The 14,943-nt window shown below is 28.4% G+C and overlaps 1 protein-coding gene across 1 annotated transcript in view; it reads right to left on the reverse strand.

Moving 5' to 3' along the window:
- Nucleotides 1-3,266: 3,266 nt before the first annotated feature.
- LOC123298888 (visual system homeobox 1-like) overlaps nucleotides 3,267-14,943 on the reverse strand; it is a 162,282-nt gene continuing 150,605 nt past the window's right edge. Inside the window, exons 6-7 of the mRNA XM_044880985.1 lie at nucleotides 7,208-7,382; nucleotides 3,267-4,075 (exon numbers count right to left, since the gene is read on the reverse strand). Of these exons, the coding sequence (XP_044736920.1) occupies nucleotides 3,267-4,075; nucleotides 7,208-7,382 (984 nt within the window). The remainder of the gene's footprint in view (nucleotides 4,076-7,207; nucleotides 7,383-14,943) is intronic.

Consider the following 14,943-nt stretch of genomic DNA (forward strand, 5'->3'; position numbering starts at 1 on the left):
TATATATATATATATATATATATATTTAAACATATTTCTGGTTTGAATGGACAAAAAATGTGGAATAAGATGTGATGTAAGTAGTTTTCATGCTATTTCTCGTAAATAGCGCCGTTAATTCGAAAATACCTTATAGTGCCGTTATTTCGAAAATATCTTCTTGGAGACTTTAAAGCGTTTTTTGGTACCGCGCAATTGATAATAAATAAAGGTAATTTTAAGTTGTTTTTAACAAAATCTGTAGAAAAGTTATTAAGATATGATTTAAAATGGGCCAGTTTTAGTCAATTGTTACATGTAATCCATATATCGTTTTTAATCGACGGCTAAAAATATTTGAATTTAAACATTTCTGAAGTTGAAACAAGTGAAACTGAACGATTGACTGAGTTAATTGTTGAAATAATATGTATAGACAGTAATAAATACCATGTATAGACATGTATCGTTAATTTTTTTACGTCATGTCATTAAAGAAAGATGACCACTTTTAGATAGCCACACATTGCTGATATTCCCATATAATAAATACTATATAATTTGCGCTTTCAAGTGTAAACAGTGATGCTTACGAAAAAATATTTCAAAAGAAAGTCAATTTTTTTATAAGGAACATTTTTATATTTAAACATTTGTTTTATCTCTAACGGTTTAGATGAGTCTTATGGACTCAATACGAACTCAACCCACCCCATTTTTAACGTCCTGAACATGCTAATTTTAGCTTGATATTTTTTTCGTTTTTGAGTTATCTTGTTGACAGATAGACGAACAGATAACCAAAAATAGACTAATTAAACCAAAATTTTGTTCGTAGCATCAATATTTTTAAGCGTTACAAATTTGGGACTAAACTTAGTAGTATACCTTGATATATTTAATATATACATAGTATAAAAATTGCTTTACGGATATTTTATTATTTAGTTTTATTTTTGTATTACTGACGTAGAAATTTGAAGAATATTGATTTCCTTCTTAAATTTATATCCAAAGTACAAATTCTAAGTGTAATTAAAAGTAGATATTAATATTCAATTAAAAAATTGAGTTGGTGTCTAAGTAATGACGACATTGACGTAAATAATATCTTTCAGAATCTTTATACAAAATTTTCACATATATTATATATATATGAAGAATATAATATATAAAAAATACATTTTGTATTGGCATGAGGATGACCTTGAGATGAAATAAATTTTTTATCTATATTTTCTGTTATTAATTTGTTTTGAGATAACATATGACTATAATAATATTGTATGTATATGTAAATTGTAAGCTGATATTAAAATAAAAATGTACATATATTTTAATATCATATTTTCAACAAAAATTTTTGTTTTTAAAAAGATGCGCAAAATATGTATATAAGTATATACTTATATATTTAATTATAATATTATTCAAAAATATTGAAAAGATACTTAAATTTTAAGTAAATCACGTGTTCTTAAAGTGTGTAGATTTAAAAAACGTCAGAATTTGGTTATTACGAATGATTTAGAATATAATTTTTTTCCATTATTATAAAATATTAAATAAAATTAAACTGAAGTTTTTCCTGGACTATCTCCTTTCTGATTTATTATACTATTCAAGATATTGAAAAGTTTTCGAAATACGTCTTGACTTTTATTCCATGACTTTAGACTAGTTATACATAGACTAAGCATCGTCTATCTTTCCGTACAGTGAGAAACGTGTCCACATCTGAGGTAATTGCTTAAGTCAGCTAGGGATATTTAAAAAAAATCTATTTATCAAGAAGAATATAGGGACATTTATCGAAAAAATATACCATTGAATGTTAAATTTTCATATCACGAAATGTTTTACATAAAATGTAGTGATTTCACTGAACTTTTTCGCTTTTAGACTTAAAAAAAGACTTATCCCGTATCACTTTACATTTTTTCTTACGAATCTACAATGGATTTTACCTAAGCAATAACCTCAGATGTTGGCACGCTTTCAATCGTTTGACACTCTATGTAACTATAACGTCAATGCTTTTATTGCTACAAGGATATAACACTCACAGTAAGAAAAATTACTGGATTGAAGTAAGCAAGTTTATTTGAGTTTTGATGTTATTATAAAAAGCAAAAATATCTTGAGTCAACGATCTTAATGCTTAATTCAAGAAAATCAATATGTGACTGTCAGAAGTTAGAGTAACTATTTTCTTGAATTTTTTGTTGCTTAAATTAATACTGTTTATAGTGTGGCTTAAAAGTCAACGCATATTTCTTTTGAAGCACATGAAATTTTAATACTTTTCGTGATAAATTCAAGTCAATCCATGCAAATTTTCATCAATTTCTTTTAATTTTTCACCGCAAATTTACTCTTATACCAACTTTGTGATCAAAATTTCTTGTAAAAACAAGTGAAAAGTTCTTATCAAACACTATTTCTCTGAGGAAATGTTACTTTTAAAAATAACTTAAGTTCATAGAATAACCAGATTCTGAGATACAATTTTCCTGTTTACCAAAAATTATTACGTAAGAGATATAAATTTCTCAGTTTAATTTCCTTAAAACTTTTTTTCTATTAAATTCCAAAAATTAAAATTCTATGTAGTACCCAAATTCGCTTTATTTTTCCAAAATTTTTTAGAAAAAATATTTACAAATTAGTAATATAAAATTAAGTTAAAAAAATAATTTACAATACTGTTTTATTTTCATTTTCTTTGCAAAAAATGTACAAAAAATTAGGAAGATATCAAAGTCAGGAATTTTACAGTTTAGTATGAAGATTTTTACTTTGAAAGCCGTTTCAATACTAAGTAAGTACTTTTCTCAAATTGATTTGGCAATAAGAGCGAGTTTCCGCTGGTAGTCGATAGGTAATCGTTATAAAACTCTATCAATGTGAGAAAAAATTTTTTTGTAAGCAAGTTGTTCTTAATAATCAAAATTCTTACATTTTTATAATACTCAAAATCCCCAGGAGAAAGTACGGTCACATAAGTTCTAATTTTTTTGATAAGACTCTTAATAGAGAGTTGATAGTTTTCCAACAGGATATTACCAAACGATTTTTCTTATAAAAGGACAAACAAATCAATTCAATTTTAAGCTTTTTCGCTACACATAGAAGAGTTTTTCTCCGTTCTTCCAGAATCGGCCTATTATTTAAATCTGTAAAATTCCTAACCAGGGAAAAAAAAACTTGCACCATTTAAAAAGTAAAAGGAAAAACTAAAATCACAATATTTTTTCTTAACAATACTAAAATTACAAAGTGTCCCTCTATAAAGTCTCACCTTTAATCGCTGCAGCCGCAATCATTTGAGCTTGTTGACAGAACATATTTGCCGCCGATGAGGATGATAGCTCATGCTCTGAACTAGATCCTGCTGACGATGAGCCAGATGGTGGCCCACCAGTGATGCCACCCCCTAAAGTTGACGTAGTACTACTTGTCGACGATGCTCGACCTCCATTATCGTTAGTACCTGAATTTGTCGCATTTGTTGCTGTCGATGGTGACTGTTGTTGATGGTGATGATGTAACTGTTGTAAATCCATCGGATGATGATGACCCGGTGTTCCAAAATTATGATGGTAATTTGCATTTGCATCACCATAATGATTTACCATATTCGCTAACGAACGCACTTGCAACAGCAAGCCATGATTTAAAAGTTTAGCTTGATGTTCTTGCGCTTTAGCACGTAAACATGCAATTGAATTATTCCTAAAAACTTCTGGATCGTCGTTGGAATGTAAATTATACGTATTGCCGCTAGATGATGTTGTATTCGGTCCATAACTACCGTTTGGATCGTTTGGATGGTGTGGTGAATGATTTGGACTTTGATTTGGATTCCCACCACCTCCAACATTATTGCCGCCATGTTTGTTTTGTTGTTTTGGTTGGGATGGATGTGATGATTGATTTGATGGTGTGCTGTTTTGTTGGTGTGGATTATTCGATCTGGATGATTGTTGTTTATCACTTTTTTCGCTGTTCGTATCGGTTCGTGTTTCATCGTGATCACTGCTACATGTATCATCTTTTAAATGTTCAGCAGCTTCTAACGATTTTCTATGCATTCCTGAAAAATAAATTTATTGAACATAGATTAGTGATTTGTTTTAACGGAATCAAAAACGTATTCATAATATAACGTTATAAAACGTATATTGGATCAAATGCAGTGTCAGTCACAAATGGACTCACGCTAACGTTATTTTCCCGGAATTAGCATGTAGTTCCGTAAAAAGTTTGTAAACTGACTATATCTTGTAAAAACAATTTTTCTCCGCATCATTAAATCGTAAATTGTATAATTTTCTCATTATTATAAAAAAAGAAATCTATTTAAAAATTCAAAACTAACTTAAATAATGCATTCATTATTCTATAATATTGACCCAAAAAAAAACCCTTATTTGAGAGTTTTTCAAAGTGAATTATGTAAATCACTTCACTCAATGTTTAAGGCATTAACTAAACATAAGCATAGCATAAAAACGAATGATGGGATATTAAAAAACATGTAAATGAAATATGCGCTTGTTAGAAAAACTGCATTACAGTGTGTCTCAAAACAAATGGATACTAGGTTTTAATATTTGAAAATCATGATTCCAACGTTCTTAATACTTCATTCAAGAAAATAAGTATTTGTCTGATATGATATGATAATTTTCTTGAACTGTGGAAATAATTACTAACTACCTTTTACGAACATCTTGTGTTCTTGCTACTAAATTTGAAGAAAATCACCTTTTTATTACTTATTCATTCTGTTTATATTGGTGGGAGCGCAGAGCACGACGTTAGGTATATTAATTTTTAACAAAATTACATTTATCCGGTCCTTCCACCAAAATTGAAAATATAACATAAATATCATTACAGTTATTTTAAAATGAAATTCTTTGGAAAATTAAAAATAAATCATTGCTAAATCTAATAGGAAAACTACAAGTGACGTCAAGCAGTCAATATGGCAGTCATAAGCAGGCTTGAATATTCAAAGAACCACCCAATTAAAAGAAAGAACTAGTTTTTAGCTCCCGAACTAAAAAAGGGGTGTTATAAGTTTGACCGCTATCTGAGTGTGTCTGTGTGTGTGTCTGTCTGTGGCATCGTACTGCCTAAACGGATAAACCGATTTTGACTTTTTGTATTTTGTTTGAAAGGTAATTTTACGGGTAGTGTTCTTAGCTATGTTTCAAGTACGAGTTTAAAGTTTCGTACCCGAAAAATACTAAAAAATTGGCGACGATCTTCCAAATGTTTTAAGTCAATTTAATGGAAAGTGTTTTATATATGTTTCAAGTGTAAGTTTCATGTGATTTTGTAAATTTCACTTGTTAGTAGACAGTTTATTCATACATTTAAAAAAATATTGTTATAAATTACTATAGTATGCTAAATATCCATCTATTTATTCAACACGAGCTAAAATCCAGTTTTAGCCTGATATTGTAGTTCTAATTTAAGGCACAGACTAGGTTATCATATTTTTCCAATACCGGATTTTATTTTTAAAACCTGTTCAGTGATATCACAATATTCATTTTCAAACGGCGTTGTCTTAAACATCTATATAAACTTTTTTTTTGAATTGGTTGTTCTATATATTTAAGTAGTAAGCAGTTTCAAAGATTGGTACGTTTGCTTTGAGACACCTTGTAAATAGGTAAATAAGTTTTTCCTTTAGCATGAAAAATGATTATGATTACTAAATGGAAATATAGGTCGTTATTATATTTTTTAATGTATTATAATATTGTTTGCATAATAAATATTTTTTTGAAAAAATTTAAATTATAGAGAAAAGAAGGCTTTAATAATGTTCCTCTAATACCTATCCCCAAGTAGTTCTAGTTTATTTCTACTCGAGATTTTTTGTGTATTTAATATTAAAATTTGTTTTTTTGATATTAATAAATGCATTTTTTCTTATTATCAAAGCATGTTACTATTACATTTCTCTATTTGAGTAAGGAATGACGCGAAAATATAAGTTAAATTAGAAAATTAAAATGAGACTTGGAATCATGTCTTTCGGAGTAGTATGAAATTACGAGATATAGTGACTTTGAATTGAAACTCCTTTGCGCCGTTACATGTTTTCAAAAAAAAACAAAAACTTGCGGAATAGGAGTTAATGAGGAATTATTTTATGATTCAGTATATTGATAATGCATCAAAAAAACTTTGAATGCGTTTTCCGCGAAATGTGGTTTAAAAAAACGATTCTCATGATTCTGAACATACTATTTGACGTATCATCTTAAATTTTTGTGAAAAAATAGGTAGAACCAGTTCCCAAATTTTTCAAATAAACTTTTATTGTCAGTTTTATATTAATTTTGACCAAATACCCGTTATTTCACAAAAGCCTGCATGTGCAATTTTGTCTACGTTTTTTATAAACTATGATGCATTTTGATAATTTTTTTGTTTTTGTTTCTGATCTCTAAAAGTGAACCAATTGGAAACCGGTAACCGATTTTTAGAACTATCGATTCACGATCAAATCTGGAAGACTTAGCAGTTGCTGCATTTATTTGGTACCCAATTCTATTCCATTTAAGTAGTTATATGTACTTAAATGGAATTTAAGTGAGTATTTGAGTATTTTTGACCCCCGAACTAAAAAAAATGAGGTGTTACAAGTTTGACCGCTATTTTTGTGTGTCTCTCTGTCTGTGGCATCGTAGCGCCTAAACGGATGAACCGATTTTGATTTATTTGGTTTTGTTTGAAAGGTAATTTAATGGCGAGTGTTCTTAGCTATGTTTCAATTTAGGGTTGCTTACTCGAAAAAACTAAAAATTGGCGATAATTTTCCAAATCGGCTCAGTTTGGAAAAGGCTTTAAAGAAAAAAGCAATTTAAGGGAGAGTGTCCTTACATATGTTTCAAATGTGAGTTTAGGGTTCCGTACTCGAAAAATTTGTCGGGGTTTTTTTTAAATTTTGTAAATTTCACTTGTTATTAAACTTAAAAACAAGTGAAATCGTAGATTCCTAGGTTATATTAAAATCTAATCTCATTCTAGACTTAATCGAAGCTTATTGTAGAAATTGTTAGTATATATATTTTTTTTATTTACAAGTGAGGGTTTTTTAGTAAGAGGGTTAGTAGATGTTTTATATATATATAGTATAAAATTTATTTCAAATTATACTTATGTGTATTTTAATTTCCTTACCCATCAGTGGACATACCTAAAAGCCATGGGGCGACGCTTTCATTTTCTTTTGCACTCTTCAATATTGTTTCCGGTAATGGTAATGAATGTCGTACCATTGCACCATATAAACCATATTCAGCCATTATTGTACTACGTCCCCAACATTTTTCAGTCTTACGCCATTTTGCACGTCGATTTTGAAACCATACCTATAAACAAAAAATCAATTCTTTATAGTATGTTTTTATTAAAATTATCTATAACATAATAATTTTTGGAGAATTTTTAGCGAGCTTAATCAATTAAATGAACTTTAGGAAAAATAAATTTTTATGTCAATAACTTAAATAAGTAAGTTAGCTTTAAATTTCTTATCTGAAATGCATTGAAAAATATCTAATCAATTTTAATTTCACTAGATGAGGGCTAGTTAATTGACTTATTAAAGTTTTCATATTAGAAAGGCTTACTTAATAAATAGGGCTTTTGAAGTTATCTTAATCAATTAAATATTTTTTTTCATAATTAATCAAAGTTGATTTGAATATATCTATTTAATAAATCTATAAAAAATGTTTTGAGCATTGAATGATTTAAACAATATGTAAATACTATATAGTCATTAATATATAGTCATAAAAATATTCGGTAAATCGTCTAAACATTCAAATTAGTATAAATTGAATGATTTTAAAAGGGGTAAAATCGAAAAAAAACTTATTATTTCTGATTTGGATAAAACTTAGTATATAAGGTAATTTTGACCCAAAAAATTCAAAAATCGTATTCATTTGATGATTGGAAGCATAGTTTTTGAAAGATCACCCATTTTTCTCATATTTTGGCTCGATATCTCCGAAACTAGTTGCCCTACCGTTATATAAATACGATTTTTGTAAATTATTGGTCAAAATTACCCTATAAACTGAGTTTTATCGAAATTGGAGACAATAAAATTTTTCCGATTTTTTTAAAGGGACCCCCCTTAAAAAGATTCCAAAAAATCGAAAAAAATTATTGTTTCTGATTTGGATAAAACAAAGTATATAAGGTAATTTTGACCCAAAAAATTCAAAAATCGTATTCATTTAATGATTGGAAGCATAGTTTTAGAAATATCACCCATTTTGTCATATTTTGGCTCGATATCTCCGAAACTAGTTGCCTAACCGTTATAAAAATACGATTTTTGTAAATTATGGGTCAAAATTACCCTATAAACTGAGTTTTATCGAAATTGTATCGAATTTTTAATGATTGGAAGCATAGTTTTAGAAATACCACCCATTATCTTATTTTTTGGGCTTGGTATCATGGAAACTAGTTGTCTAACCGTTAAATGAATACGATTTTTGTACTTTTTGGGTCGAAATTACCTTCTAAACTGAGTTTTATCGAAATTGGAGATAAAAAATATTCCCGATTTTCTCGTTTTTTTTAACTATAGTTATATTATCAACGAATCAAGGTATCTCTATATAATAGATAGTGTTTTGTTTAGTTCATTCTAATGATGAGACACATAGGAATGAATACAGCAGCAATGGATGGTTAGTAGCTTAGCTTAAACTAGTTTGTTACTAGCAATATGGTGACACTATATCAGCTATCTCACTTATACATATGATAAGCTATATATGTTAAGTATAGTCTGTATGTTGTGTCATCATATGATCAACTATGATATGTTGTTCGTCATCATATAATAATGCTATGTGTTGAATATATACACGTATACGTAGCATATCGTAACTGTTCGTAGCACTGTTTTGTGTTGTGTTCATCACACGTAGCAGATACATATATGCATACATTCATACGTTTTAAATTTAATTTCTCTCTTGTTAGCATGTTACTACTGTCTTGTATGGGGTGATTGGATAAAAATGTTGATAATAAAGTGAACTGTTGAATTTATTTCCATTAATGGAAAACCTTTGTAGCAATATATAATAGGGTATTCCACTATTTTTGAAAAAGTACTTCAAAATGTTGATTTTGCTAATAAAAAGCCACCAAAAATTTATTTCGGAAAAATACACACGCTTTCTTGCCAAAAACTAAAATTAAATTTTAAACCTTTTTTAAACTGTCAAAAACGCGGGCATCCAATTTGATGACGTAATATGGGTATCATTATACGAAATAACACAAATAACTTTGACATATATATTCATAGACATCTGATTATAATAAATATTAATACTTATTATCTATGTATATATTATACCCAGCTGTTCACACTGAACTAACTGATGGTCTATGACTCATACCGCTATGACATCATAGCATGGCTCACCCGCGTTTTAGGTCACGTGATATACAGTTTAAAAATTACGATTTTTAATTTTAATATTTTAAAAGAAAAATGTGCTTTTATGACTCGAAATCAGAATATCTAAGTATATTTTTACATAAATTTTAACTTTTTTCAAATTTCATTATTTATTTTTGACTTACGATAATACCCTATTGTATACGAGATAGTATTGTCACCAAAAAGTTGATTTTTAGATGGCTGAGTTTTGGGTGTTTCCTTTCTTATTGAAATTATGTAGGCATGAAATATCTTTTTGCCTTGTTTTCAAAATTTTGTTATTTCCTCAATTACCATTCGAGCCAAAATATTGTGTGAAATCGGTTTTTTTTTTTGTGAAATTCTAAAATAATTAGTGGAAACAAACAATTGACTGAGTTAATTCTTGAAATACCATGTATAGACAGTACACATACATACATGTCACACATACATCGTGTTGACAGACAGACGGACAGACGTACAGACAATTTTTTTTTCGTAGCATCAATATTTTTAAGCGTTACAAACTTGGGACTAAACTTAGTATACCTTGCATATTGCATATATGCATGGTATAAAAATGATTGAATTACTCCTTTTTCTGTCGAAAGGGTTTGGGGAAAACCTCTTTTTAAAAAAATGGTGGAAGCGACAGGAAGTCATATATAAATAGAACGGTGACAGAAAAATATACGAACTTCATAGAATACTGTCGAATTTTTCGAAACTTTTTTCACGTAGTAATTTTTTATAACTTTATGCAGTCTAAATCGTTTATAACGATATTGAAGGAATCAACAGCTATACTTATATATAGCTGTAGTTCTCTATAAGCGATAGTCGTTATAAGCGATATGTGCAGTTTTATAATTAAAGAGAATGCATGTGTATAAGTACACTATTCGGTCATTCTTGCTGACTATTTTCAATGAAAATTGATCGCTATAACCGATATATGAGTTAATAAGGTACAAAATAAAATTTTTAATGCTCAAAATAAAGTTTACAGGGTTTAAAATAGTATTACTTTAATGTTTTGTTTAACAGAAACATTATGAAAATTAAGAAAATGTTTTTACATGCGTTGGTCATTATAAACGATATATTGGCTCATAATCTCAACGAATATTTGTTACTAATCAATATGTTGTTACAGCCGATGTTTTTATAGCGGATACATTCACATTTATGTATTAAATAAGGATTAAGCTTTCATTTTCAGTCATTATAACAAATTTGATTGAATTTAAAGGAAAAATTATGGCTGTATTATGTCTTCAAAGATTTAAAATCACTCACTACATGCTACAATATTAGTCTGTTGTAATGGTAGGTAGGTATATGTTGCATAAAGATATTATGTTCTGTATTAGCTTAGCTGTGTAAATGTTGGGTATCGTTGTATACCAACAAATATAAATATTACTTTGAGACTTTTATGTTAAGTAAGGATAGAGTTGTTTTATTCTAATTTTTTTTTGCACCTCTATGTACAAATAATATATGTCGTGTCCATGACTTTGTCACGTGATTTATAATATTATTGTTTAGGATTTTTCCCAATAGAGTTGAAAATTCCTTTTTTAGAAAAATCACGAGATAATAGTTTTAACGATACAAGCATTATTAAGGTATACTTATGAAATTTGCGTTATAACGCATATATCGAACGAAACTTTATCTACGTCTTTCTAAAATGTGAAAATTTGTCATGAGTCATTAAGAAAACTAGTACATTGAAAATGATACTATAGTAACTTTTTATTAGTTTAGATTTTGATAGTGACTTAGCAAATTTGATTAGTTGAAAATATGTGTGGTAATAAAAATGAATGTTGAAATAATTTGTTTGGGGACCGTGAAAGATTAAATTCGAAAAAATTAATTGGTCAAAGATTTTAAAAAACAGAAGAAAGAAGCTTCTTACATAGGCTATCGGGGCTTTTTTTTAGCTTATTGAATTTACGAGAGCTTCAGAAAAAATATTTTTGTATATATTCACACGGGGTAAGAATGATTACGTTTTAATACGTGACAAATGTATAATTGGTTGAAACGTCGGGAAATTGAGTTAATAAAATTTAAGGGATACAATTTTTTTTAAAAACAAACTATTTTGTTTATTAAAATTAACAAAAAAGGAAATTTTCATGAAATAACAAGCTCCAAATAGATTAAAATCGGAAGCGTTTAGGATTAAAATATTCAGAAAATTGATTTTTCTTAAAGATGGATTAAAATATTCAGAAAATTAGATATTTAATATTATTTAAGTAAAGTAAATTTGGAAATTTGAAAAGCATAGTGTTTCAATATTTGGGGCTCAATAAAAAGCAGGGCTGTTACAATTACTGGAGCTATTTTTCAATAATTGTATTTATTTATTTAAGCTAGATATTATTAAAATATGTATTTAAGCTAGACTATATACACAGCTTTAAACATCGTGTTTTTAGAATCAAAACGTTTATACAAAAAAACAATATCATTTTTGAGTGATTAAAAGAGAGCTGTCGAAAGAGCGAGCCGACGCAATGTGTTCCTAGCAATGGAAATTTTCGATTATCTAGACTACTAAATTATTGGAAAACCTTTCTTAATTATCAAGGACAAATCTACATTTACACACATTTTTATCGAATGTTTCGAGAAAAGATGATCAAATTTGTCTTCGATTTTTGAACTTTATATATATATACATATATATATATATATACCTATACTTTGAAACAAAACATTCAAAATTCTTAAATATACTTTCTTACTGTTTGTTACTAACTAACTGGATACATTAAAGAGGATGCCCTAACTGATTTCAGCAACAGTTATGTTACCTTTACCAATAATGTATACAAATCATTTTTGATATTTGATACAGACCATCTGGCGTTCATTCAAGCATATATTATTCAATAATGATTGCAAAATTAATCGACAAATTTTGGTATCTGTAAAATATATCTTTTGAAAAATAAGTTGATATTTTCAAAATTGAAAATGTATGGTTGCAAAATTAATACACAAATTTTTGTAATCTAAAGGGATGATACAATACAGTTTATTCAGTCGATACCTCAGAAACTTGCTGTTTAATCGAAAATTGCATCAGGTTTTCGTATTTTTGCTAGTTACTAGCTCATTTGATGATTAGATGCTTATTTTTCGAAATATTTGCCTTTATAAATACTGCAAATTTAGACGATATCTCACAAACTTGTCCCTCATTCGATAAATTAACCAAATTTTCGTGTTTTTTTCGAGGGTCTTTTGTAAGGTGACAACGTAATAAACTGATAGGCAAGATCTATCCTAAAGATTTCGGGGATCTCTGCTTAATAATTCATGTATATAATATTTTGTTAAATAAGATAGTTCTTTTTTCCGCTCTGAAAGGCCATAGGTTTGTTTTAATCTGAAACATAGAGCCAACAGCTCAGAGTTATATTTAACTTGTCAATATTACTTATTATATCCGAATTAAAATGAATGTAATTTGTCCGTCGATAGATTTGCCCCTTTACTTATTATTATTAACATTGGAAATAACTAAACAACCCCCATTCTTCTATTCGTAACCAGTAAATTCTCAAAATACCAGTGAAATTTTCATTAACTATTGTACATATATTAGTTTATATAGAAGTTTTCATATAAATTGAACCGATTTTATTCAATTATTTTTCAATGCATATGTGTTTATGAGTTTCAATTGTATAATTCATTGTATTGTAAACAAATCTGATAATTCACTTTTCACCAACTTTCTAACCCACATCTTAATTTTGCTTTTATTCATTCTACTCAGAATTCACCTAGGGATTCCGTCGATTCAATGTCAAAGGCAAAACACAAATCAAAAACACAAAAATTAAATTTGAATCTTGGTGGAGTCGATGGGACGAATAAGAGAGAGTAAAGATGTATATATTGGGGCTTTTGAAAAAAATAACTTTCTAATTTAAAATGTTCGTCTAATCTTATTCTTTAAAAGCTAAAATATTTCGAAATATTTTAATTCTCACAATATTCTTTAATTCTCCCTAGATTTTATTTTGGAATATATCTTGAAAAATGAAATAGATATAGAAAAATTAATAGGTACATTTCAGAGACCAATACTTTTAACGAACTATAGGTCGAGACTAGTTTAAGACCATATCGTTTGAGGCAAAACCTTTGTTTGTTTGTAAATAAACAAAATTCAGAAAGAGTTGGGTTTAAATTTTTCATTTCATTTCCGTTTCTTGTGAATATTAACTGTAGTATAGTTTAAAAAAACGTGTAGACTGCTATATACGTAGACTCTTTATGACAACAGACGTACAACTGTACATAATACTTATACGTCGTATGTTTACATATACAAATTATATACACACAGTTGCATATTTATAAATAGTTATTATTTTTCAAAAAGACGAACAAAAAGTACGATATTATTGAGTTATTTTTGCATAGAAAAAATTTCAAGATTTGAAATGTATCAGTTTTAGTCGACCATGTAAAAAGTTTCAACTTTGACAACGAATAAAGAGCCCATTGGTGATAACATATATGTGTTTTACCACCTTTCCGCTGATAATTTCATTTATCAGTTCCTCAATTTCAGAGGCTGTATGCACCTCCTTCATGCATATACCATGCACTACACCAGTCCATCACAAGAATTAATGAAATTAATATTGTTGCGACGGAGGGATTCGAACTCGCTATCCTAAGCATACCGCGGACTGAATTGGTTACGCCCTACCCAACTAATAGGGCGACCAGTTAGCATCACATCTACTTCCAATTTTATTACATTCTGTAAACAAGTAGGTTTACGAACATTCTATCTTAGATGTTTATTTTTCGACATATTTGCCGAATTGCTTCGAAATAAAATCATCTAGCCTTTATAAATACTGCAAATTTATACGATATCTCACAAACTTGTCCCTCATTCGATAAATTAACCAAATTTTCGTGTTTTTTTCGAGTAAACCAAGGGTCTTTTGTAAGGTCACAACGTAATAAACTGATAGGCAAGATCTATCCTAAAGATTTCGGGAATCTGTGCTTAATAATTCATGTATATAATATTTTGTTAAATAAGATAGTTCTTTTTTCCGCTCTGAAAGGCCATAGGTTTGTTTTAATCTGAGACATACAGCCAACAGCTCATAGCTATATTTGACTTGTCAATATTACTTATTATAAGTTCAATTTATCTAAAATATACCATAAAATATATATCACATAAGCCTATTTAGTACTTAATATTATCACACTCAATATTAATGTCTATACCATAAGCTTTGGTAAATTACTTGAGTCCATATAAAGCAAGCAGATAGATTGTGTGATAAACCTTCCTATATGATCTGAGAAACAATGCTGATAGAACCAACAATAAACCTTAAGGCTATTTTCATTCAATAATTACTAATTTCAACAACACATTGAATGTAATTATTCAATTTAACAAACAC

This window comes from Chrysoperla carnea, chromosome 4, assembly GCF_905475395.1.
Source record: "Chrysoperla carnea chromosome 4, inChrCarn1.1, whole genome shotgun sequence".
Taxonomy (NCBI): Eukaryota; Metazoa; Arthropoda; class Insecta; order Neuroptera; family Chrysopidae; genus Chrysoperla; species Chrysoperla carnea.